At 34.0% G+C, this 27,358-nt stretch overlaps 3 protein-coding genes across 12 annotated transcripts in view; all 3 read left to right on the forward strand.

Moving 5' to 3' along the window:
- Positions 1–13,178, forward strand: part of LOC132175108 (putative disease resistance RPP13-like protein 1) — a 71,585-nt gene extending 58,407 nt beyond the window's left edge. The window contains exons 1-11 of one of the 7 annotated variants that reach the window (XR_015911381.1): positions 7,525–7,609; positions 7,796–7,922; positions 8,290–8,398; positions 8,477–10,029; positions 10,323–10,390; positions 10,651–10,757; positions 10,888–10,922; positions 11,498–11,650; positions 11,755–12,008; positions 12,386–12,619; positions 12,810–13,178. The gene's annotated coding sequence lies outside the window, so the exon portion shown is untranslated. Of the gene's footprint in view, positions 1–7,524; positions 7,610–7,795; positions 7,923–8,289; positions 8,399–8,476; positions 10,030–10,322; positions 10,391–10,650; positions 10,765–10,887; positions 10,923–11,497; positions 11,651–11,754; positions 12,009–12,385; positions 12,620–12,809 lie in introns of those variants that run through there. The other 6 variants (XR_015911379.1, XR_015911380.1, XR_015911382.1 and 3 more) reach the window with 6 other exon arrangements.
- Positions 2,559–7,269, forward strand: LOC132173033 (putative disease resistance RPP13-like protein 1). Of its 3 annotated transcripts, XM_088512992.1 has the most exons (5): positions 2,906–5,513; positions 5,631–6,348; positions 6,462–6,556; positions 6,834–6,910; positions 7,152–7,269. In XM_088512992.1, exons 1-2 carry the CDS (start codon positions 3,127–3,129, stop codon positions 6,316–6,318), a joined length of 3,075 nt encoding a protein of 1,024 aa, XP_088369118.1. In that variant the 5' UTR covers positions 2,906–3,126; the 3' UTR covers positions 6,319–6,348; positions 6,462–6,556; positions 6,834–6,910; positions 7,152–7,269. The 3 variants fall into 3 exon arrangements, with proteins under 3 accessions (XP_088369116.1, XP_088369117.1, XP_088369118.1); XM_088512990.1 differs by having other exon boundaries at positions 2,559–6,348; XM_088512991.1 differs by lacking the exon at positions 6,462–6,556 and having other exon boundaries at positions 2,559–6,348.
- Positions 13,179–19,887: 6,709 nt separating the features above from the next.
- On the forward strand, positions 19,888–27,083 carry LOC132167268 (putative disease resistance RPP13-like protein 1). 2 transcript variants are annotated; one of them, XM_059578179.2, is made up of 6 exons: positions 19,888–21,326; positions 22,479–25,234; positions 25,324–25,388; positions 25,621–25,689; positions 25,960–26,052; positions 26,667–27,083. In XM_059578179.2, the coding sequence occupies exons 1-2, from the start codon at positions 20,291–20,293 to the stop codon at positions 25,202–25,204; spliced, it is 3,762 nt and encodes a 1,253-aa protein (XP_059434162.2). In that variant the 5' UTR covers positions 19,888–20,290; the 3' UTR covers positions 25,205–25,234; positions 25,324–25,388; positions 25,621–25,689; positions 25,960–26,052; positions 26,667–27,083. The 2 variants fall into 2 exon arrangements, with proteins under 2 accessions (XP_059434162.2, XP_059434163.2); XM_059578180.2 differs by lacking the exon at positions 25,621–25,689.
- Positions 27,084–27,358: the final 275 nt, after the last annotated feature.

The following is a 27,358-nucleotide window of genomic DNA, read 5'->3' on the forward strand; positions in this document are numbered from 1 at the left end:
GGCTTGCTTGCCAAACTCGAGAAGTTTGGGATCTTTACAGCACTGATGATTCTTGGCCTCTTGGAAGGGAGGTTGCTCTGTCAGTATTTTTTGGGTACTTATCATATATGCTTCTGTGATTACAGTATGTCCTTTCTACTTGTGGTACAAATCATTTTGTAGAAAACCTGGATCATTCATTTTGTAGTTTTAACTTCAACAATTCGACCATCAATGGCTCAATTTGCTGCATACATATTAACATTCATGCCAACTTATATTAGGTAGGAATCATATCACAAGCATGAAGATGCTCTTGTTAGGCAAGAAATTTAGGTGAGAACTGAGAAAGATAAAGCAACTTTGTTTCTAGCACTCCAGTAATTCTTGGGTTTTAGTCATAGCACTCCAGGGTTGAAAAAAAAAAATCTTGCTTTTTTGTTTGTGATTTTTCTTCAGGAGCATTGACAAAGCAATTTTGGATTGTACTGTTGTATATCTTTGGTATGACTTTGTTAGGGGATATAATTTATCATGGGTCCCACTCAGATAGATCATTACATGAAAAATAATTGCACGGGATAACCACTCATTACTTTGGACGGGAAGTAAAACCCAAAAAACTAAGAGTATTCCTACTAGCCTCATCGAATTTTACTCGCCAAAATAACAAAAAGTGCACTTTCCATTATTTTGATAACTCACATTTTAGAGCATACACAGCAGCCTCATTATTTTAACAATCTACTTGTACTATTCAATTTAAATATCATTTTTTAAAATATTTGTTTATTCTTAGAAAAAAGAAAGAGAAACCAAAAGCAAAAAAGAATAGAGAGAAATTAGTTGTTTAATCACTAGATGAGTGAATAATATTTTTTTATATTTGTTAAGTACCATTCACTTCACTATTTTTTTTTTTGTTAAAATATTGAGTCTGAAAAATGGAGATTTAAGCTACTTTTATTAAACTGCCTCACTAAAATAACTAAAAAATAGTTTTGGTGAAGCTGAAGGAATGAGATATCTCCCACATATAGCAGTTGCAGAAAACAATATAAAAGGTTACATAGCTCAAGGTAAAATTGGATTTTTAGTCTTCTATAAAAAAACGGTGCCTTATTTAAAAAATGTTCTTTAAACATTATGCTAACTTGAGCATCAAATTGTACCTGGTGGCTTTGGGACCAACCGACTCTAGTGGCCTTTTTTTTAAAAAAAAAAAAAAAAAAATTTCTTGTTTATTTTGCAAGTGACCTATAGCCGGTCTGGTCATCGAAAAAAATTGGGTTAATGAAATTATTTCAGTCTTCATAGTAGGTAAATTTGGCTTTCGTTCTTCATGCTTCTCTGTTGCATTCGAGCCGATAAATTCATTATCCTTTCCATTGCGGTATTTCTTTGTTATTATCATTTTTGTTTGTGTTGGTGTAAAACATTTTTTAGAAAGGGCTTTTCCTATTTTTGGGTATTTGGCACATAATAAACAAAAGCTATCCTCACGCTAAAAAACAAAATATCACACTGCCCAATGCCCAAGAGTGGAATACGACCTTACCCCCACCGTTTTACCGATACGGTGCATCCAACTTGAGAAGAAAGCTTTTTACCTTACCGAGAGAGTTCTTGAGAGGATAGATCGAAAACAAAAGAATAAAAATATGATAAAAAATTGAAAAGAGAGAAAATGAACCAATAAATAAAAGTGGTGATCAGTTTGGTTGGTTGTGTTTGGCAAAAGATCAGATAGGACCAACTTAAAAATTAAAAAATTATTTTTAAAATTAATTTTAATATTTTTATTTTTTACATCACATTAATAATTTTTTATTATTATTTAAATAAAAAAATCATTACAAAATAATTTTTTTTACTTTTTTCTCTAATATCAATCAAATCTTTTACAGTATCGTTCTACTCCTTTTTCCATTCCATTGCCAAACATAGCCGTTGTGTTCGACAAACTATTTCATTCTCTAGAAATTATTGGAACATTATTTAAAAAAAAAATCAATATTAAAATTTTTTAATTTTTATTTATTTGTATATAATATTATTTATTTTTTATTATTATTGAAATAAAAAAAATCATTATAAAATAAATTTTTTTTGGCTTTTCAATACAAAAAATTTAAAATTTTATACAACTTAATTTACGTTAGCTGTAGTAAGTAACAAAGGCAAAAGGGTTTGCCAACGGGTTGTAAATTTTCAAATTACAAAATTTAAATTATTTTTAGATATCGAAACACTTAAAAAATACTATTTATTAAAAATGTAAAATGTTATAATTAATAATTGAGTATATTTTCATTGAATTATTGCTCTTTATATTGTAAAAAAAAGTTTGAATCAAAGATTAGATTTTGGTTTTATGAAAAATAAGAGTCTTTTCAAAAGCGAAGAAAAAGCTTTTTGCAAAGAAAATTCTTTATGGCTCCTATTTTTAATATATGATATTTTCCAAGCATTTTGATGCTTATGATGGCGTAAATTTCATAAGTGTAGAGGACGTTAATTCCTATATAGTATGCTGAGATATTATTCATTTTAATATCTCATTTCTTCAATTACAAAGAAGAAGACATGGCCGATGCTCTTCTCTCTGTTGGCTTCCACGTGCTAATTGACAGGATGTCTCGCGAGGTGCTTGACTTCTTTGGGGGGCGAAAACTCGCCGAGGGGCCCTTAAGAAATCTGAAGATAGCATTGCTGTCTGTGAAGGCAGTGGTGGAGGACGCGGAGGAGAGGGAACTCACGAACCCTGATGTGAAAGTGTGGCTTGATGAGCTGAAAGACGCTGCTTTTGATGCAGAAGACATCTTGGATGAGATTGCTACAGAAATCCGGAGACGCAAGTTGGGTGCTGAGTTTCAGACAACTGCAAGGAAGGTACGAAACTCTGTATCTACTTTTCTTAATCCTTTTTTCAAGGAGATACAACGGAAGGTGGAAAGCGTACTTGACCGATTAGAATATCTAGCAAAGCAAAAGGATTTCTTAGGTCTAAGAGAAGGTCTTGGAGGGAAATCTTCTGAAAGATTGCCCTCCACTTGTTTGGTTGAAGAATCTGGTATTTTTGGTAGGGATGATGATAAGGAGGCAGTAATTAACTTGTTGCTGTCGCACGATGCCAGCGGGGGTGAGATGTGTGTGATTGGCATAGTGGGTATGGGAGGAATTGGCAAGACCACCGTTGCTCAGCTTGTATACAACGACAGGAGGGTGAAGGAGAATTTTGACCTGAAGGCATGGGTGTATGTGTCACACGAATTCGACGTGTTTAGGGTCACGAAAACTATTCTAGAGGCAGCAACTTCGTCAACTTGTGATATTAAGGATCTGAATGGGCTTCAAGTTACACTTAAGGAGAAGTTGGTGGGGAAAAAATTCCTACTTGTTTTAGATGATGTTTGGAATAGGAATTATGCTGACTGGGAAATCTTAATTAATCCCTTTAAATTTGGGGCGCAAGAAAGTATGGTTATTGTAACAATGCGTGATAATGATGTCGCCTCCGTGGTACGCTCTTGTGAGACTCGTTGTCTGAAAAAGTTATCAGAAGATGATTGCTGGTCAATATTTTCAGACCATGCGTTTCACAATGTTGACTTTATTGCACATCCTGAGCTAGAGGCAGTAGGTAGACAGATTGTGAAAAAATGTGAGGGCCTACCTTTAGCCGCCAAAATGATTGGTGCTCTCTTGTGGTCGAAATTAGATGTTGAAGAATGGGACAAGATACTCAAGAGTGAAATATGGGATTTGCCAATTGGGGAGACAAGCATTCTTCCTGCTTTAAGATTAAGCTACAAATATCTACCATCGCATCTAAAGCGATGCTTTGGTTATTGTTCAATATTTCCAAAGGGTTACGCATTTGAAAAAGACCGATTAGTCTTATTGTGGATGGCGGAAGGTTTCTTGCTAGAACCCAAAAACAAAACAATGGAAGAAGTTGGTAACGATTACTTTCTTGATCTTGTATCAAGATCATTGTTTCAACAATCAAGTGGTGATAAATCATGTTTGGTAATGCACGATCTTGTCAATGACTTGGCCAAATTTTTTTCTAGACAATTTATCTTTAGGTTGGAGGGTGATAGTTTTTACGGAATTGTGAACAAGACTCGTCACTTGTCGTATTTCATAACAAGATTTGATAACTTTAAGAAGTTTGAGGCTCTTTACAAGGTTAAGCGGTTGCGCACCTTCCTGCCATTAGAATTCTCAATACTGGACAACAATTTATCTAAAAAGGTATCGAATGATCTATTGCTGAAGCTAAGATGTTTACGGGTACTCTCTTTGTCTCATTATGAGAATTTGGCTAACTTGCCTGATTCAATTGGCAAAATTAAACAACTACGTTATTTGGACATTTCTTTTACTGCAGTTAAAAGGTTACCTAATTCCTTGTGTAAGTTGATCAATTTGCAAACACTCAACTTGTCATGTTGTTATAGTCTTGTTGAGTTGCCTAGGGATATGCGGAAACTCATTAATCTACGACATCTTGATATTACTAGAACTGACATAATGGAGATGCCGATACAATTGGGTAGCTTAAGAAGTCTGCAAACGTTGACAAAATTTATTATCGGCAGCCGTAATGGGTCTTCCATAGGAGAGTTGGGAAAACTTACAAATCTTCGAGGAAAGCTTGCTATTTTGAACCTTCAAAATGTTCTCTCTTCTACTGATGCCTCAGATGCAGGGTTGAAGGAAAAGAAGCACATTGAGGAGTTGGTGTTGGAATGGAAAGCTGATACTGTTGTTTTAGAAAGTCAAAGAACTGTACTTGACAATCTCCAGCCTCATTCAAATTTGAAAAGTCTCACTATCAACAACTATGGCGGTCAAAGTTTTCCAGATTGGATAGGGCATGATTCATTCATTAATATGGTATCTCTTCATCTAAACAAGTGTAAATTTTGTTGCAGCCTGCCATTGCTTGGACAACTACCCTCTTTGCAGAACCTCTCTATTGTTGAGTTTGGTGGAGTTGTTAGAGTGGGTCCTGGATTTTATGGTAGTGGTTCATCTTCAATTATGCCATTTAAAGCATTGAAAGTTCTAAGGTTCGAGTTGATGTTGAAGTGGGAGGAATGGTTTTCCTTTGGTGCTGAAAATGAAGGTGAAGCTTTTCCTCTCCTACAAGAGCTTTATATTCATGATTGTCCCAAGCTAACACAAAGGTTGCCCAGCCATCTTCCTTCTTTAGCCAAACTTGAGATCACGAAATGTCCACTATTGGTGTCTTCACTCCTGATGTTTCCTGCTATATGTCAATTGAATCTAACACATTGTAATGAGGTTTTATTAAAGGAATTGCCAACTAGAATACAGGTTCTCAAAGTTGGAGGATTTGATGCACTAGATTCCCAAGCCAACATAATGATGGGGCCCAGTAGTTCTCTTCAAGAGTTAGAAGTCAGTGGCTGTTCTTCGTTTGTGTCCCTTTCCAAGGGTGATCTAGCATCTACATTAAAATCCCTTATCATCAGGAATTGTGGGATTTTAGAGCTCCCAATGTACCCGATCTTTTCATTCCTTAAAAAATTGTACTTATATGATATTTATGATTCTCTCAAGTCTGTCCCATTGGACTTATTTCCAAACCTTTGTGATATCTATATCTTTGGGTGTAGGAATTTGGAATCTTTGACAGTTTCTGAAGAACATAGACATGATTTAATGACATTGCAAATACAAATCATAGATTGCCCTTGTTTTGTATCTTTTCCAAAAGGTGGATTGCGTGCCCCCAACCTTGCATTGCTTTGGGTTTGGAATTGTGGAAATTTGAGGTCACTACCGGATAAGATGCACGTTTTCCTTCCATCTCTAGAGGAATTGCAAATAGTACATTGTCTAGAGGTCGAGTCATTTCCTGAGGGGGGCTTGCCTTCTAATCTGAAATCGATTACCATCTCCGATTGTGACAACCTCGTTGCCGGACGAATGAGATGGGGTTTGCAAAAGCTCCCTTTTCTTAAAAGTTTGTTTATTTGTGGTGAAAGGGGAGATGCAAAGTCCTTTCCGGAGGTGGGATTGTTGCCCACCAATTTGACTGCTCTTCAAATAAAGAATTTTCCTATTATGAAATCTCTAGATAAGAAGGGGCTTCAACACCTTGCCTCTCTTGAAGAATTGCGGATCTATGACTGTCCTATGCTCAAGTACATGCCTGAAGAGGGACTGCCTGCCTCCATTTCTGTTTTACTGATCAACAATTGTCCTTTGCTAAAGAAACAACGTCACAAAAAAAAAGGAAAAGAATGGCTCAAGATTGCTCACGTCCACCTAATAAAGATGGATGATGAATTGATTGAATGAGCTAAAAGTCTAGCAAGAATCTCCACTTAGGTACATGCTTTTTTCTAACATTTCCTCTCTTTTATATTTTTCTCTTTGTTTCATCCTGTCTAATTGTTTTCCTTTTTGCTTGATTAATTGTATTGAAAATATTTGATCAAAAGAATTTAGAAGATCTAAGAGCTCGATTATGACTACACAAAGCAGATGTGGGGGTATAGAATCTGACGCGCTGCTCCTCACATCATTTGCTGCACATGTATGTGAATTTTCTGTTTCAATCTACTATGAATGCATTATTATTTATTTTTTTGTTCAAACATTTACTTAATATTCTGATGAATAGGTTACTAAAAGACTTGTGATGAATAGGTTACTAAATGAAATATTTAACTTTTTATGAAATCATTTAGATTTATTCTCTCCCCCTTTTCCCAAAAAACAAAATTGTATATATATATATATATATAGTAATCGAGGTATTCCTTATATTTATCATCGAATCTAATTTGATATGTCCTTTCAAATGTGTGCAGTTTTTTCAGTATGAGTGGATGAAAAAGGACATGGCTTCTGTTGATTGATCAAAAGCTCCTTGGTTAATTTTCATGGGGTAAGTGAATCTTACATATATTAACAATGTTCTTCAAAAATATATTTTACATAACTTTTAAATGTAAAAAAAGGAATTAATTTTTTTTACCATGACTGATTTCCTGTCTGATTCCACCACATAATGTTTTATTATTAAGGGTTGCATGCATGCTTGCATTCAATTGTCCTGTGCATACATTAATTTCACTTGCGAAGTAAGTTTATTGGACTTGGTGTATTGTGCTGTTCCTCCTGACTAGGTGGATCCAAACTGTTTTGTGAAAGTTCCAGTGCCTGACAAACGACTCTCAATGTGACAAGTGGTTCTGCTCTCAGAAAGAGCCACGCTCAAGGTATACCAGTTTAATAAATTGGATGTCCAAATATGAAATCTTTGGACAAGAAAGGGCTTCGAGACCTCTCATCTCTGCAACTATTGTGGATCTATGATTGCCCTAAGCTCAAGTACATGCTAGAAGAGGGGTTGCCTGGGCTGCATATCTTTCTATTACAAGGGTTGAGAACTGCCCTTTGTTTAAGAAGCTGTGGCAAAGAAAGAAAGGAAAAGAACAACAAAAAAATTCCTGGCATCGATCAAATAGTGATTGATGATGAATATATTGGATGAGCTAAAAGTCTCGGAAGAGTCTCATTTTCTGTTATAATACCTGCACATCATTTCGAAGGCGGCAACAATATATTCATCTTTTACACTAAGGTAATTGCTCTTTTCCGTCGGCTAAATATAAATATGATCCTCTTGCTTCTTGTAATAACTTTCTCAAATTCTTTCATATATATGGTTTTCTAATATTTTCATCGTCAGATAAATTTCTCTTTGTTTTATCACTGCCTAATTTGGGTTTTTCTAATATTAATTGTATGGAAAATTTTCAATCAACAGAATTTCCAAGATTGAAGAGCTCAAATTACGAGTACAAGAAGCAAAGATAGTATTCATGTATGTGATACATGAATGGCAGAAGATCAGCTAAAATTTTGGACACCTAATACTTTTTTTTTTTTGATAAGTAAGTAGCTGATTTTATTAAAAGCGTAAGGCGCCCCTAAGTACACTGGAAGTATACAAGGAGGATCACCTAACTAGAAAGGGAAAAACTGGGTCTCTTTTCATAAACTGGGTCTCTTTTATATTCATCAAATTCACGCCCATGAATTGTTTTTCTTTTTAATAAAAATTATAAGATTTTTTTTTTTTGGGAAAATTGTAACATTTGTATAAATCTGATAAGCTTGAGTAGGCACATGCTAGATCAGATCTGCTTAGATTGCTATGCAAGTGAATGTGTGAAGCTATTGACACTTGTGTGCATGCCAAGAATCAGTGCAGTTTCCAATTGGATCATGGGCTAATTATTATTTATTTTTATGGAACAGAGTGCTTAACTACTTGTAAGTTCTTCCATTACTTCATCATTCTGGTCATTATAATCAAAGGTTGTGGGTCTCTCTAATTTCACTGCCTGAAATTATGGGGAATATAGAGGTTTGTTCCGGTGATTTGTGTTTCTTTAGATCTCTAATTGACCGTCTATCCTTATAGTCAGTGTGGGTTCTTTTGCAGGGTCTCTTTCCAATGTCATATGCTTGGAGTTGAAATTGTGTAGCTGCTGCTGCTTGCCAGTCTCCTTCCCCTGGGGAATTTTCCTCTTAAGAGGATTCCTCCTTTTCCCATCCTTTATAACTTCAAAGCGACAAACTTCCCCCCATAGGTTTACTAATATTGATGAACAACATTTGATTCTTTTGTTCAACATAAGAAACTCAACACTTCTCTACTTGAAAAGAAAATTAAGCATCACATATAATATCAAATAATTCAAACTTAAGTGCTATTATTTATTGATTCAGACATTTAATTATTTTCTGATGGTGTGGTGCCAAATCGCAATCATGAGAATTTTGTTTTATTTTTTGTTTTTGTCCGAAGTGTACGGTTTGAATTGCTATCCTTTATCTTTTCTCCCAAAAGTTGGAACATGGGAAAAGGTAATCTCAATGGCAGTAGAGAATTTTCTCAATGGGAAATAATGCAGGTCAGTTTTCAATATTGCTTCCTTTTTCCTCAGTGTTTTCTTTTATTTTTTATTTTTTATTTTTTCTTTCTTTGAGTGCAACTAAAAGACTGACCAAGTGTTAGTTTTATTCAAATTTATCTTCCATCCCTTCCAAAATGAGACGAAAAGATTCTGTTTAAGTGGGACTTCTTCATACCCTTATTTAGTTAAATAGATTTATTTTATTGGTGTTGCCTTGCTTCAGAAGGAATGAAAATGACTAAGCTTTTTGAAGTCCTGTGGATCTTCGAAGTTTCTTCAATATAATGCTTTCTTATTTGTTTTATGGAAGTCATTCCTAATGGTTTAAAAGAATATAGGTTCATCAGGAGCTTGTAGATACCGGAGGTGTTGTGGTAATATATTGCCCTATTTGGTTATGTTACAATCAAGAAAAAACAGTTTGCCAAGAACAAAAAGTAATTCTATTAATATGTTATTTGTGGTTTTTATTTTCCTATACTGAAAATACTTAACAGAAACAAGCTTGTCAAGAGAAATTTTCAAAAAATAGTTTCAAAAATCACGTTTGAAAGCGGGTATAGAATATGACACGCTGCTCCTCACATCATCTGATGCACATGTATGTGAATTTTCTGTTTCAATCTACTATGATGCATTGTTATTTATTTTTTAGTTCAAACAGTTAGTTATATTCTGATGAATATGTACTAAAAGACTAGTGATGACCTGTTGAACTTGTTGTGTAGTGCCAAATCAAGATTCTGGGAAATTTTGGAATTTCTATTTTCTTTGGGAGTGTGGGATCTGAATTACCATTCAGTTTCTTTTCTTCTGATTGCTGGTATGCAGGAAAAGGTAATCAGTGGCAGCATAGGATTTTTTGTGGCAACTGTATGATACTTGTTAAAGTGGCTCATGGTTTGTGGTAACAAATGGCTGGGTGCCTACTTATATATCCAACCCGCACTGCGCCAACTGAAGTTATTGCTGTTTCTTATGCCGTCAATTATCAAAATTTTGAGAGATGAGAAATTGCAGCTGGGAATTAGAGGGTGAAATTATGTGTTGACTACATAATGCACGTCCGTTTCCAAAGGTGCTTTCTTTCTTGTCCTCAGCATTTTTCTTTTGTTTTGTTTTGTTTTGTTTTTGTTTTGTTTTTTTGTTTTGTTTAGTTTTTTTTTTTTTTTTTTTTTTTTTGTTTTTGTTTTTTTTTTTCCATCTTTCGTTTTTTTTTCTTTTATGAAATCATTTAGATTTATTCTCTCCCCGTTTTCCCAAAAAAATTGTGATATATATATATATATATATAGAGTAATCGAGATATCCATTATATTTATCATCGAATCTAATTTGATATGACCTTTCAAATGTGTGCAATTTTTTCAGTATGAGTGGATGAAAAAGGACATGGCTTCCGTTGATTGATCAAAAGCTCCTTGGTTAATTTTTACGGGGTAAGTGAATCTTACATATTTAATAATGTTCTTCAAAAATATATTTTACATTAATTTTAAATGTAAAAAAAAAAAAAAGGAATTTAATTTTTTTACCATGACTGATTTCCTTTCTGATTCCACCACATAATGTTTTATTATTAAGGGTTGCATGCCTGCATTCAATTGTCCTGTGCCTACGACTTCAACTAATTTCACTTATGAAGGTGAACTTAATTTCTCTTGCAAACTAAGTTTACTTGACCTGGTGTATTGTACAGTTCTTCCTTACTAGGTGGATCCAAACTGTTTTGTGAAAGTTCTAGTGCCTGACGAATGACTCTCGATGTGACAAGTGGTCCTGCTGTCAGAAAGTGCCACACCTAAGGTATAGCGTACGTCTCCTTCCAATGCAGTGCATCTCTTCCCGAGGTTATTTGTGCATTCTAGCATTTTGACCGAATAACTTAATAGTTTCTTATCTAATTCAAAGCTTTTTGCGCATTCTCTTTTTCTAGAGGTTCAAACATCATGCTTACAGACTTGGAAAACTGTATGTTTCCTTTCTGTTTTTTGATTTCTATGTTGGTTGTATCTTAAGATCTGTCATGGATAATGAACTAAAAGAATGTAATCCATGGATGATAGCTGTGGGTGGCTATATGCCAATGTCAATTCTTTTTGTTGATTGCATATAGTGGCTATATGCCTCTGGAGTATGCAATAGATGGGCTCTTTTCCTTGAATTTTGATGTCTTTAGCTTTGATAAACATACAATTTATGTATGTCATATTATAGTATGTACATACATACTTATCAAAAAAAAAAATAGTATGTACATACATAGAATTTAAGTCCAGAGACCTCTGAAGTTCAGTGTTGTTTATATCCCTATTTGGCTAACTATTCATACTCTTTTATTCATAAATATCTATTGTTTTCTGTACTCTTGTGTGGATGTTTTCTAATCTAATATAACATATAATATACAATGAAAGAAACCCGCACATAGCTCGGGTTATAGGCTAGTAAACAATAACGTGCAATTCCTTTTATGGATAAATACTTGTTTCCGCATCACAAGCCTAATTAGAACTTTGATTTTCATTAATTTTGTTGTTTTGCAGATTTTCAATTTATTATGATTATAGCAGATATTGGAGTGGCCTTCCTGCCGTGGTCTCAGATGTCAAATTTTTGTTGTACCAACAAATATAATATATTTAGCAGGAAGTTCAATCAATACAAAGGGAGACGGTTAGGGAGGAACTTAGTAGGAGGTAGTTTGAATAAAATAGGATGAGAAATGATTAATCTCTTCTCTCGTTCTTTCTCTTATCCTTTCGATTTTCAAAATTATCATTAAATATGTGGGCTCGTGTAGGTTTCACACAAGAACCCTACAGATTCAATGGTAATTTTAAAAATTAACGAGAAGAGAGAGACTGAAGGATAATCCATGGGCTTACAAATCCAAAAGCATAAATGCATTTGTAGTATGGAGCTCTGAATACAACAAACAGTGAGCAATGAGTTGGGATACAGACACTTTTGGGCTCAAGTTGGTGCAACAGAAGGTGTGGGCCTAGCATCTTCTCGTATCTTTTCATACAGCTGCAACCCATGAATTCACACAAGGTACATAAAGCTCTCAGCATTTGCAGAAATTGGAAAATATTTCCATAACCATAAAATAGGCTGATCTACATCTTGGCTTTATCTAGCTTTTCTTTGTTTGCATTTGGACAAGTATTGATTGGTAGGGGACCCTCCACATTCACAACACTCCCATGTGTCCCTTACAATACCACGTCTTGGAGTCGACAAATGGCTGGACTCGGGTTTTGAGCTATTTGTTCAAATAAATTTTAGATTGTTTTAATTTTCATATAAATTTTCTCACAATTGCTATCCTTTTCTCATTAACAATATTAAAATTCTAGCCTTTTTTCATATATATATATATATATATATGACATATGATATGATATATATTGTGAATTTTGGTGATGTAGCATACGATCTCATTAAGTCAACAGCTAGAGTACTACAGGGAGTATCAGCTTAGGGTGCTGGAAATTGCAGGGAGATCAAATGCTTCAACAATAATATCTGCTGCAATCTACTTTCTTAGTGCTGGGAACAGTGACTTTCTTCAAAACTATTACGTTGATCCTCTTCTTCAAGTCGCCTATTCTTTTGATCGCTTCTCAAACATTCTTGTGCAATCCTATACAAATTTCATTCAGGTCCCTCCTCTCCTCACAGCACTTCTTAAACAGATTATATATCTTTCTCCCTTTTGTTTGTTTGTTTTTTGGAAATAAAAACATTAACAAATATTTAAAACTACTTTTATCTTTATCTTTATGTTGTAAGAATTAAGAAAAAATAAACAAAATTCCTATGCTTTCATTGATAAAGAAACATATGTGACAGGGCCTATATGCATTGGGAGGGAGGATGTCTTGGCTATGGAAGACTTTCTCTGCCATGGAGGACTCTGCATCTGCAGAGTTCTCTACATTGGGGATACTGCTACATCTTCATATTGTTTCTTATGAACTTTAGGTAATCAAACTTGTCACTAATGATAGTTCAAAGATAATGTTATTTAGTAAAATGTTATACAACTGCCATACAATTTGATGATGTGATAGTGACTCTTACAAAAAATCCTAAGTAGTTGTCTAGAAGCTTACTAAATATCATTACTCTAGTTCAAAATGGATGCAGATATTTTCCTGGTAATGGAAATGATTAGCACACTGACCTCTTCAGTGTTGAATGGGTCAAATTGTAAGATCCTCTAATGGCTTCATTATATCAACTTCTCCATTTTCATTTTTGCTGAGTGCTCCTTGAGGTTGTAGCTCCATGGAGTCACGAACAAGCTGGCTGTTTGTTAATACTTCTGCAACTTTGTAAAAATAACAAAAGAAAAAATATAAGTCCAAAAATAACAAAAGAGAAAATAAGACTTAATTTGTTAATACCTCTGCACTTTCCAATATAGCATCCGTTGCACCTGCTTTCTTCATATATATGGGATCTGATGGATATAATTTTTATCAAACTAGCGAAAAACATTAGAAGGAAAAATTGCTAGGTCTGACAGCTTTGCTTGGGAGACTTCTATCCAAGTCCTTGGGAGACTTTTGGAAACAATGGAGTCTGGAGTATTTGATGGTGAAATGTCGGTCGAGCCCTTGGTGATTGTTGTCTTTTTCTAAAGCAATTATGTTAGTTTGTTCCTTCTTTCCTGTTTCTTGCTTAAAGTGATGGGAATTTAAATGGAACATTGCTGTTTTTATTTTTTTAGCAATTGGACTATGTTATGGTACTCATGAAAGAAGGATAAAATTATATTATGGTAATCCTAATTGTTAGGGTCATGGCCTCCTCAAATGGTAAGGTCTACGGATAGGATAATTTCAATTCGTTGTTATGATATCATATTGCAATATTCCAGTCTCATATTAAGAAAATAATTAGCTTTAAGTAGACAGATGGATTATAAAAACACTTATGGTGCTAAGTTTTACGTTGGTTATTTGATAGGTGAAATTAAACTTTTTAAGTAATTTTAGAGAACTTAAATTGTAACTAATGCTTTTTTAAAGTGATAAGGTGATGTAACTAACATTTTTTGTTTTTTTTTTGAGTCGTTCTGGTCCATCTATTCAATGAAACACTGATAATAGCTTAAAGGATGCCAACTTCAAGGCCAGATGTACGTGTCATATGGGAATAATAATAATAATAAAAAAAAAGCTAAATCCTTTGACAACTAAAAGAGAGACAAAGCGAACATAAAGAGTCCAAATGCAGAGAGATTAGCGTGAATTAATGAAGAGAGAAATTCTAAACAAACAATGAGAGCATCAAGGGGAGTTCAACCAGAGGATTAGCATCTAATAAAATGACATGTGTTATAGCTATTAAAAAACAAAATGTGTTTCTCACATGTTAAGAGCATCTCCAGCAACTTAGGTAACAGACTAATATTAGCTATATTTAATTATTATTGCTATTTTTTTAGCTTCAACAGAGTAGCTTGCCATTAACTAGAATAGCTACATTGCTGCAGCGAATAGCAATTTGGAGCTATTCATTGTAGTACACTAGATGAATAAAATATTGTTTATTTTTCTTTTGTTTATTGTTTTGTTTTTTTTATTTCACCTATTTTCACCCAGCATCTTTTATTTCTTCTGAACACCTCTTCACATCTGCTACGTTTCTCTCTCAAACACAATTTTCTTCACACAATTGGATGAAAAGATTGAATGCATAAAAAATTTATTTCATGGAAAACACACGGATGAAAACAAATCAATTGCAGTTAGATGAAAAAATTTAATGCAAAAAAAATTATTGCATGGAAACACAGATGGAAACAAATCAATTGCAGTTGGATAAAAAAATTTATTTATGTTATTAATTTTAAGAATTAGTACTAGCATGTAAGATGAATGTTTTTCATGTGTTTATTTTTGTTTTTATGAATGATTTCTATATAAGTGTTTGTTTTTCCCTTTAATTAAGTGTTGGCAATAATATAATAAAAAAATAACAAGAAATAATATTTTAAAGCAAGTAGAGAATGAAATAGAGAGTATGTTGGAGACTTGGAAGTGTGTAGTGAAAAAATAATAGCTTAAGTAAAGAATTGTACTTTTTCATTAGGTAAAATATCCAATGCTGTTGGAGATGCTCTAACAGATACATTAGATGAGTTTGTAGCAAATTTTTGTCCAGCCGATCGAACACGGAACACTGATGTGGTTACTGTGGGCTGATGATTATAATATGTGGCCCAGATCTCAATCCGCATTGAATAATGGTGTAGTGGGCTCGAGAAAGAAAAAGGCCGGCTGTATAGCATGGAATATCGTGGCCTGCACTTGCACTCTATCGTTAGCCTGCCATTCATATCCCACTAGCATTTTATTTTTTTATTTTTTGGTTTTAAAGGTGAAAAAGTCTTAATAAAAATAAAATGAGAGGAGGTCATTTGACAATTGACATTCTACGAGGGGAGTAGATGTACTTTCCCTATTTTATTCACTTCTAATCTTTTGCTTCTTTGTTTTATCATTCTTTATTTCTTTGATATTTAATATTTTATACTTACTATTAGACGTAGTTGATTTATTTATTTATTGAAACCCTTCAATCATTCCATTCTTTATTAATAAACATTTTGAACAATGCTTTCAGTCATAACAATGCCAAAAACCCTCTATATAGATCACCTCATCAATTGTAGAGAGTCCACCTTTTGCTAGCGAGTTGCTTTGTTTGTCTCTCATTGTTGATTTTAATTGGTCATTGTTGCGAGTTTTGATCGCTTATTGTACACACCTAATTAAATCCTAATTACAATTAGTTTTCTTAACAAAAAAATAAAATCAATTAGCTATATTATTTATTAAGAATAATATATTGAAAAAACTTGAACTCAAAATTTTGATTAATAATTTTACATCTAAAAAAACTAGAAGGATGTTATTACTTCAGAAATTTATTTTATTTATTTATTTTTTAAATATCACATAATAGAAAAGTTGGAACAAAGTTGTATTTTTATCATCTCTCATTAAGAAAACCTCAGCTCGGACAAGGAATCCTTCTTACAGTTTCCTTAATTTGTCTCTGCCCTTTGAGTTGCTTGGATAATGGAGTTTGTGTTATCCGAAAAACGAACCAACAGTTACTGTTTAGTGGATAAAAACTTATTGGTGTGAGAAAAAAATTAGGGAAAACTTCACTTATCCCCTATACTTTCGCGCTTTTTGCAGACACCTCCCTATTGTTCAAAACCTCTCACTTTGGTGCATCAAACTTTCGTTTCCTTTCAAATATTCCCCTACCATTAACTTTTGACCTTTCTATCCCTAAATTTTTTTTTAATAAAAAATAAGGGCACGATTGTAATTTTCCACCATTTCCGTTAGGATTTTCTGTTAAATCCTAACGGAAGGGGTAAAGTGAATGGATACAAAAGTTGGATACATCAAAGTGAGAGGTTTTGAACAATGAGGGGGTGTCTGCAAAAAGCGCAAAAGTATAGGGGGGTAAGTGAAGTTCCCATAAAAAAATTAAGTAAGAAGGTTTGGTTTGGAAAAGTGAAAAAAATATATATATATTTTACAGTGATTTTTTTTATTTAAATAATAGTAAAAAATAATTAAACCTTGTCCACTGCCTTTAATTGATTCATGCTTTGTCAATGCCAGAGCATTGATGCCTTTTATTAATGGTATGCGACAGAGCATCGATGCACAGTGGCAGATCCAGGAATGAAAAAATGCAGGAGCTGACTTGGCTGGGTTTTATAAAAAGGAGGGGCTGGCTATGGGCTGGAGAGTAAATCAAAACAGGAGATATGCTCCTTTGCATTCTCTGCACCATCTACTCACCATCTATGTGTCTTAATTTTATTTTATTATTATTATTTTTTTTTTGAAAAAGTCAAGATGCACTCACATGAGATGGTGAGTAGATGGTCTTGGGAATGAAGAGAAGCATTCCTCATCAAAACAGCATGCGGCGTGCCATCAATGCACAATGACAGATCCAGGAATGAAAAAATGCAGGAGCTGACCTGGCTGGGTTTTATAAAAAGGAGGGGCTGGCTATGGGCTGGAGTATATTTAGGGTAAATCAAAACAGCATGCATGCTGCGTGCAATTTTTTTTATTTTTTTTTTGGGCTGGCTATGGGCTGAAGTATATTTAGGGTAAATCAAAACAGCATGCACGCCGCATGCAAATTTTTTTATTTTTTTTTTATTTTAAAAATTGCATTGGTGTGTGTGGGCATGCTGCGTGCTGCCAATCAGTGCTCGTATATTTATGAAAAAATATATATGAATTTTTTTTTTTTTTAAAAAAAAAAAGTTAAGCAGGGCCGCCTGCCCCTGCATAGCCCTTGCTAAATCCGCCTCTGGGAGCAGAATCCGCAGAGCACTTGGGTCTCTTTATCTTCTCTTACATCCTACTTTCTTTTAAAGAAAAAGAAAAAGAAAAAGAAAAAGAAAGAAAAAGCCAAAGGTAAAAAAGAAAAAGAAAAAGAAAGAGACAAAGAGAAAGAGAATAAAGATAATAAAGATTTCCACGAGTTATATTCTAAAGCAGAAAGATACCTTAATTTCTTTTAAAGAATTGCATATCATTAAAGAAGACTTAGAGTAGCTTTATTTTGATTTCTTTTAATTAATTTAAGGAATAAAATTACTTTTTGTTTTAATATCAAAATATATTTTACAATAATTTCTTCATCTTTTCTTATACCATTAAAATATTATTTTTTTACAAAATATAAGTTTTCTACCTACACTCATATTTTTTACAAAATTCAACACAATTTTCAATGAAAGACAAAAAGATGAAAGATGAAAGAGGAAAGAGAAATGTTTATATTAAAATAATGTATAAAAAATTACTTTTGGTTTCCTACACATGCATTCCGTAGCTATCCAAGAGTATTGGTTAAATTTATGGAAATTGATGTGGGTGAATTTTTGTGATTTTTTTTTTTTTTTTTGAAATTTTCCTTAAATATAGGAAAGTGAATGGATTATATGATATCTGCTGCTAATGCTCTTACAAACAGGTTCCCAAGAGATAGGTTAATCGATTAGAGACCACATCTCATAAAGCGGATGTTTCTAGTTCAATCTTCCTCTCATTTTTCCTCATCTTGTGCGAACATGTCAAAAAAAAAAAACAAAAAACTTACAAAAGAGCTATAATCTTGTTGATGGTGATTACTTACTTTTAAAAATTTAGAGAGTTATTTGTCAAAATTCCTGTAGAATTTGATGTAAAATGTTAAATAATAAATAAATAAAAAATGGAAGAGAGAGAAAGGAACAGAACTAAAAAGAGATTGACGTTGGGTTAGAACTACGTTTTGAACTATATTACAATGCTCTCTATTTACAAAGAGACTATGAGTAATGAAAAAATAAAACTAATTAAGGAATGAAATAATTAAATCTTACAAAGAAATAGAATAAAGTAAAATATAAAATAGTAATCAAATTTCTATAATCAAACATGAATGAGAAATATTATTAAAGAAAATAAACCAACTTATTAATATGAAATATATATTCGAATTAACTACCTCAAACCGCTCGTGACTGAAAATGCGTTTATCTAGTATAATTCTAATCATATATCAACACATATCAACCATCTGTAAAATAATAATAATAATAATAATAATAATAAGTTATAAATTTAACATTACTCGTACAGCATACAAACAAGTCTCTCATTTTATGAAATAATATTTTTTTTGCGTGTTATTCTTCCTCATCCTGTCATCGATCCACGTGTTCTGATCATTTAGACACGTAACCTTCATGCATATGGGATTCCTCTTTTAATTAACTGCCGCTTCAAGCCCCGTCACATCACTCGCCGCGTTAGGTAACGCAATTCCCCAGTTGCCAATTGCCAATTTGCCATGCATGTCTTACACGTAACTCCTGACGTTGGCGGATGGTAAGCTTTTACGTTACGAAAATAAGAGAACATTCTACTTTTTAAAGCGTTACGAAAATAAGAAACCATTTTAGGTCTACTAAAAGCCATTTTTTAAAATTAATATCAATTTTAACATAGGTATGCTACATATCATTCTCTCAACTATTTTTGAATTTTTTTTTTTTTTTTCAAATCAAATGGATCTACCATTAATTTCTGGACTCATGTGGGTCCTACAAAAATTCAATAGTAGATTTAACCATTTACTATAAGAGCATCTCCAGCAGTATTTTTAAATTAGCTTTTTAGTTAAATTTAGCAATTTTGTTAATTTTTCTTGCTCCAACCGATACTGTAAAATAGAAAGTTTTCTTACTATTGCTAGAGTGAATTTTCATATTTACAAATTACTGTAGCAATTTGTAAGTAATATTTTATTATATTTTCTCTTTCTTTCTATTTTTTTAATATTTTCTCTTTCCTTCTCTCTTTATGATCTTTTTTTTATGGGGAAGACAATGAAATTATAAAAAACTAATAAAATAATACTGAAAAATAATATTTAATTAGAGTAAATAGTTAAAATAAATGTTTTTGTTGGAGTGTGTAGTGAAAAACTAGTAGCTAAAATGAAAAAAATTGTATTTTGAGTAATAAAATGAAAACTCTTACTGGAAATCCTCTAAGGAGATGGTTGAGATCATTTCTCATTTTTAAATTACTAGTGGTTCATTGAGATAGAGGATAAAAACAGAACAAAAATATAGTATATAGCCGGCTTGCTTGGTAAAGAGTTTTGCTGTAAATTTTTTGTTTAGATAGTAATAAAAAGTGTTTGATATGACATAAAAGTAAAATGAGATTTAATTTTTTGTTGATATAAAAGTGAATAAAGTTGTTTGGAAATATGAAAAAATAAATGCTATATACAAAATCTTTTACTCAGATATATATGAGTATCAAACTGGCGTGAAGCTCATTAATTTGTTGGAAATGATAAAACAATTAATGAAGAAAAATGTTATAAGCAGCAATAAATGAACTCTACATCAATTTTAAGAGAAAAAAAGAAAAAAGAAACATGGTATAACTTTGAATAATTTCTTCAAAGTTAGAAGGAAGGATGAGAGAATGACTAGAGAAAGAAACGAATCATTTATGTGTTGCCGAACACACCCAGAATTACTTCTCAATATAATTAGCACCAAAATTTACATCCCCGTTAGCTAAAGATATCCGCTTTCTTTATTTCCATTGATTATATTATTCTATCATTTTTCAATAAGCTCCGAAGTTTATCTTCATGCATAAAGGATACTAGATTTCCTTGTGTGGAATTGTTAATACGCTAGCTCACCGAACCTGTTTCGCCTCCTTCCTTCCATTTCCTTTCATTTCTTCCATTACAAAGAAGAAGACATGGCCGAGGTGGGAGGAGTTCTTCTCTCTGCTGTCTTGCAGGCGTTATTTGAAAAAGTGACTCGCGAGGTGCTTGACTTCTCCCAGGGACGAAAACTCGCCGATGGGACCTTAAGAAAGCTGAAGATAGCATTGCTGTCTGTGAACGCGGTGGCCGAGGACGCAGAGGAGAAGGAACTCACGAAGCCTGCTGTGAAAGTGTGGCTTGATGAGCTGAAATGTGCTGTTTTTGATGCAGAAGACATCTTGAATGAGATTGATACAGAAATCCAGATACGCAAGTTGGGTGCTGACGAGTTTCAGTCAACTCCAAGGAAGGTACGATACATTGTCTCTACTTTTCTTAATTCTTTTTTCAAGCAGATACAACGGAAGGTGGAAAGGGTACTTGACCGATTAGAATATCTAGAAAAACAAAAGAAATATTTATTAGGTGATGAAAGAGAAGGTCGTGGAGGGAAATCTGTAGAAAGATTTCCCAGGACTTCTTTGGTTGAAGAATCTTGTATTTTCGGTAGGGATTATGATAAGGAGGCAGTAATTAACTTGTTGCTCTCGCACGATGCAAGCGGAGGTGAGATGTGTGTGATTGGCATAGTGGGTATGGCGGGAATTGGCAAGACCACCCTTGCTCAGCTCATATACAACGATCGGAGGGTGAGGGAGCATTTCGACCTTGAAGCATGGGTATATGTTTCACACGAGTTTGATTTGTTCAGCATAACGAAAACAATTTTAGAGGCAGTAACTTCGTCAACTTGTGATATTAAGGATCTGAATCGGCTTCAAGTTACACTGAAGGAGAAGTTGATGGGAAAAAAATTCCTGCTTGTTTTAGACGATGTATGGAATAAGAATTATGTTGATTGGGAGATCTTAAGCAAACCCTTTAAATTTGGGGAACAAGGAAGCAGTGTGATTGTAACAACACGTGATAATGATGTTGCATCTGTTGTACGCTCTAGGAGTCATTGTCTGAAAAGGCTATCAGAAGATGATTGTTGGGCGGTATTTGCAAACCATGCATTTCACAATGGTAAGGTACACTACAAAAAAAAAAAAAAAAAGAAGCCTAATTAGTAATGTTTGGATTAGATGTTTTTTAAAAATGTTACTAATTTGAGGCGTTTTATTGTTCAAACGTCCCTATTTAAAAAAATATGGATGTTTTACTGTTTAAGTGTAAATAGGGACGTGTGAATAGTGTTACTGTTCACGCATCCTAGTCACGCATAAATAGAGACGTTTGAACAGTAATACTATTCACACATCCCTATTTATGCATGAACAGTATGTTACTGTTTACACGACTCTATTTTTTTTTTTTTTTTTAATAAAAAAAAATAGGGACTTTTGAACAATAAAACGCCTCAAATTAGCAATATTTTTCAAATGTCCCTAATTTTAAAAATATTGGTGCCCAAAGTTTGCATTTATAACAATCATCCACACCCAAAAATTTTAAAAATTTTTCCTCTTGCACTCACACACATAACACTAATATATATATATATATATATATATATATATATATATATATATATATATAAGGTTGGGCGGCTGCTGAAGGTGGTGGCCCGGAAGGCCACCACATGGTAGATCCGAGGTGGCCCACGAGCTACCCCAAAGGTGGCCTTGGGTGCCTTAGCCACCTTAGGGGTGGCTTGCAGGCCACCGTGAGGCCGGGGGTGGCCAAAGGACCACCCTGGGCAGATTCGGCCACCTCTAGGGTGGCTCGCGGGCCACCCTTAAGCCTGACGCCGCCCCACCCCCAATGAGAGTTGGCAGCCACTCCTTAAATTATTATTATTTTTTTAAAATTTATTTTATTTAAAGAATAAAATTAATTTGAATTTGTTTTATTTTTAAAAAAAGTAAATTAATTTGATTATATATATATATATATTATAAATATTTTTTTGGGAAAATTTATTTATTTTTAATTTTTTAAAGATTAGGAACATTTAAATAGTACAAAACGTCACATTTCAAAAAGGTGACGTGCACACTATTGCCACATCCCCTTTTAAAAGGGGATGTGTCAGTGAAATCTAATTTTAATTCTAGTCACTTTATTTGGAACATTTACAAAATGTCACTATTTCAGCTTCCCTAATTAAATAGAGACATTTTTTTGGCCTTAAAATGTCACCATAAAAATGTTTCTAACTCTTTAAGTTTTTTGTAGTGGCAAGTCCAGAGCTAGAGGCAGTAGGCAGACAGATTGTGAAAAAGTGTGAGGGCCTACCTTTAGCCGCAAAAGCAATCGGGGCCCTCTTGTGGTCGAAATTGGATGTTGATGAATGGGACAAAATACTGAACAGTGAGATATGGGATTTACCAATTGGCGAGACACACATTCTTCCATCTTTAAGGTTAAGTTACAAATATCTACCCTCACATCTAAAGCCATGCTTTGCTTATTGCTCAATATTGCCAAAGGGTTATGCCTTTGAAAAAGATCGATTAGTCTTGCTATGGATGGCTGAAGGTTTCTTGCAAGAACCAAAAAACAAAACAATGGAAGAAGTTGGCAATGATTACTTCTTAGATCTTGTATCAAGATCATTGTTTCAACAATCAAGTGGTGATAAATCATGTTTTGTAATCCACGATCTTGTCAACGACTTAGCAAAGTTTGTTTCTGGACAATTTATCTTTAGGCCGGAGGGTGTCAGTTTTCATGGAATTGTGAACACGACTCGGCACTTGTCGTATTTTAGAACAAGATTTGAAAACTTCGAGAAGTTTGAGGCTCTTTTTGAGGTTAAGCGGTTGCGCACCTTCTTGCCATTAGAATTCTCCATATTGGACAACAATTTATCTCAAAAGGTACCAAATGTTCTATTGCCGAAGCTAAGATGTTTACGGGTACTCTCTTTGTCTCATTATGAAAATTTGGCTAACTTGCCTAAGTCAATTGGCAAAATTAAACAACTACGTTATTTGGACATTTCTTTTACTGCAGTTAAAAGGTTACCTAATTCAGTGTGTAAGTTGATCAATTTGCAAACACTCAACTTGTCATGGTGTAACAATCTAGTTGGATTGCCTAGGGATATGCGGAAACTCATTAATCTACGTCATCTTGATATTACTAGAACTGACATAATGGAGATGCCGACACAATTGGGTAGCTTAAGAAGTCTACAAACGTTGACAAAATTTATTATCGGCAGCTGTAATGGGTCTTGCATTGGAGAGTTGGGAAAACTTACAAATCTTCGAGGAAAGCTTGCTATTTTGAACCTTCAAAATGTTGTCTCTTCCACAGATGCCGCGGATGCAGGCTTGAAGGACAAGAAGCACATTGAGGAGTTGGTGTTGGAATGGAAAGCTGGTACTGTTGTTTTAGAAAGTCAAAGAACTATACTTGACAGTCTCCAGCCTCATTCAAATTTGAAAATTCTCACTATCAACAACTATGGTGGTCAAAGTTTTCCAGATTGGGTAGGGCACTATTCATTCTTTAATATGGTATCTCTTCATCTAATTAGGTGTAAGTTTTGTTGCAGCCTGCCATCGCTTGGACAACTACCCTCTTTGCAGAACCTCTCTATTGTTGAGTTTGATGGAGTTGTTACAGTGGGTCCTGAATTTTATGGTAGTGGTTCGTCTTCAATTAGGCCATTTAAAGCATTGAAAGTTCTAAGGTTCGAGTTGATGTTGAAGTGGGAGGAATGGTTTACCTTGGGTGCTGAAAATGAAGGTGAAGCTTTTCCTCTCCTCCAAGAGCTTTATATTCATGATTGTCCTAAGCTAACAAGAAGGTTGCCCATCCATCTTCCTTCTTTAGCCAAACTTGAGATCACAGAATGTCCACTATTGGTGTCTTCACTCCCAATGTTTCCTGCTATATGTCAATTGAATCTAACACGTTGTAATGGGGTTTTGTTAAAGGAATTGCCAACTAGAATGCAGGTTCTCAAAGTTGGAGGATTTGATGCACTAGATTCCCAAGTCAACATAATGATGGGGCCCAGTAATACTTCTCTTCAAGAGTTAGAAGTTAGTGATTGTTCTTCGTTTGCGTCCCTTTCCAAGGGTGATCTAGCATCTATATTAAAATCCCTTATCATTAGGAATTGTGGGATTTTAGAGCTCCCAATGTACCCGATATTTTCATCCCTTAAAAAATTATACTTATTTGATATTCATGGTTCTCTCAAGTCCGTCCCATTAGACTTATTTCCAAAGCTTTGTGACATCTATATCTTTGGGTGTAGGAATTTGGAATCCTTGATAGTTTCTGAAGAACATAGACATGATTTAATGACATTGCAAATACAAATCATAAATTGCCCTTGTTTTGTATCTTTTCCAAAAGGCGGATTGCGTGCCCCCAACCTTACATTGCTTTGGGTTTGGAATTGTGGAAGTTTGAGGTCATTACCAGATAATATGCACATTTTCCTCTCATCTCTTGAGGATTTGCAAATAGTTGACTGTGCAAAAGTTGAGTCGTTTCCTGAAGGGGGTTTGCCTTCTAATCTAAAATCAGTTTCCATTGTTGATTGTGACAATCTCGTTGCCGGACGAATGGAATGGGGTTTGCAAAAGCTCCCCTTTTTTAAAAGTTTGTTTATTTGTGGCGAAAAGGGAGATGCAAAGTCCTTTCCGGAGGTGGGATTGCTGCCCACCAATCTGACTTCTCTTCAAATAATGAATTTTCCAAGTTTAAAATCTTTGGATAAAAGGGGGTTTCAACACCTTGCCTCTCTTGAAGAATTGAGGATTTATGACTGTCCTATGCTCAAGTACATGCCAGAAGAGGGGTTGCCTGCCTCCGTTTCTGTTTTACTGATCAACAATTGTCCTTTGCTAAAGAAACAACTTCACAAGAAAAAAGGAAAAGAATGGCTCAAGATTGCTCATGTCCACCTAATAATGATTGATGATGAATTGATTGAATGAGCTAAATGTCTAGCAAGAATCTCCACTCAGGTTCGTGGTTTTTTTCTTACATTTCCTCTCTTTTATGTTTTTCTCTTTGTTTTATCACTGTCTAATTGTTTTCCTTTTTGCTTGATTAGTTGTGTTGAAGATCTAAGAGCTAGCTCGATTATGACTACACAAAGCAACGCGTCCGTTTCCAAAGGTGCTTTCTTTCTTGTCCTCATCGTTTTTATTTTGTTTTTTCCTTCTTTCGTTTTTTCTTTTTTGAGTCAAATAAAATATGACCTTTTTATGTAATCATTTAGATTTATTCTCTCCCCCTTTTCCCAAAAAAATTAATATATATATATATATATATATATATATATATATCCCTTATAGTTATCATCGAATCTAATCTGATATGACCTTTCAAATGTGTGCCATTTTTTTAGTATGAGTGGATGAAAGAGGACATGGCTTCCGTTTGATTGATCAAAAGCTCCTTGGTTAATTTTGATGGAGTAAGTGAATCTTACATATATTAACAATGCTCTTCAAAATATATACTTTACATTAATTTTAAATGTAAAAAAAGGAATTTAATTTTTTTTACCATGACTGATTTCCAGTTTGATTCCACCACATAATGTTTTATTATTAAGGGTTGCATGCTTGCATTCAATTGTCTTGTGCATACGGCCTCAATTAATTTCACTTATGAAGGTGAACTTAATTTCACTTGCAAAGTAAGTTTACTTGACATGGTGTATTGTACTGTTCCTCCTTACTAGGTGGATCCAAACTGTTCTGTGAAAGTTCCCGTGCCTAACGAACGACTCTTGATGTGACAAGTGGTCTTGCTGTTAGAAAGCGCGACGCCCAAGGTATACCCCACGTGCCCTCCCAATGTAGTGCATCTCTTCCTGAGGTTATTTATGTGCATTCTAGCGTTTTGACCGAATAACGTAACATTTTCTTATCTAATTCAAAGCTTTTTGCGCACACTCTTTTTCTAGAGGTTAAAACATCATGCTTACAAACTTGGTAAATTGTACATTTCCTTTTTGTTTTTTGATTTCTATGTTGGTTGCATCTTAAGATCTGTCATGGATAATGAACCAAGAGAATGTAATCCATGGATGATAGCTGTGGGTGGCTATATGCCAATGTCAATTCTTTTTGTTGATTGCATATAATGGCTATATGCAATAGGTGGGCTCTTTTCCTTGAATTCAGTCCAGAGATCGAGCCCTGAAGTTCAGGGTTGTTTATATCTCTATTTGGCAAACTATTCATACTCTTTTATTAATAAACATCTATTGTTTTCTATGCTTTTGTGTGGATAGTTTCTAATCTAATATACAATGAAAGAAACCTACACATAGCGCGGGTTATGCTAGTAAACAGTAACGTACAATTCCTTTTATTGATAAATGCTCCTTTCCGTATCACAAGCCTAATTAGAACTTTGTTTTTCATTAATTTTGTTATTTTGCAGATTTTCAATTTATTATGATCACAGCAGATATTGGAGTGGCCTTCTCGCCATGGTCTCAGATGCCAAATTTTTGTTGTACCTTAGACTGATGCGCCCGGTTGACATATTGAATTAGCTTTGTCACACACCTCAAACCTCAAGTCCAAGCTTTGTTATGCCATTTATAAATGCTAAGAAAATGGAACGTATAGCATAGAAATAATTGTAAAGCAAGAGTAATTTCTGTACTTAAAGAAGTAGGGAACAGCAGTATGCCATTACTGGAGAGGATTGCACAACAGGTGTCTGATGAAATGTTCCCTCACTGTGTAATCAGGAGGTGTTTCTGTTTGTATGTATAGAAAACGTGTGTACAGCTTGTAGCTAATCTGATAAACACAAAGATGTTGAAACTCAATACAATTCAATGTTATCTCTTATCTAAATGTTTATTATCTTTGTGAGATGATGTTCTTGAGTGAGATGATATCAGACTTTCTCTGCCATGGAGGACTCTGCATCTTCATATTGTTTCCTAGGTGTTGTTTATCAGTTTACTAAATATTATTTCTCTAGTTCAAAATGGGAAATTAAAAAGGAACTACTCTTACTGTATGAAAGAGGGGACATATCAGGAAAATATAATATTATCTGGAAAGAGAAAAATATATTTCAAGTGGACAAAAGAAAAGAAAAGAAAAGAAAAGAAAAAA

Source organism: Corylus avellana, chromosome 2 (assembly GCF_965113065.1).
Source record: "Corylus avellana chromosome 2, dhCorAvel1.hap1.2, whole genome shotgun sequence".
Lineage (NCBI taxonomy): Eukaryota > Viridiplantae > Streptophyta > Magnoliopsida > Fagales > Betulaceae > Corylus > Corylus avellana.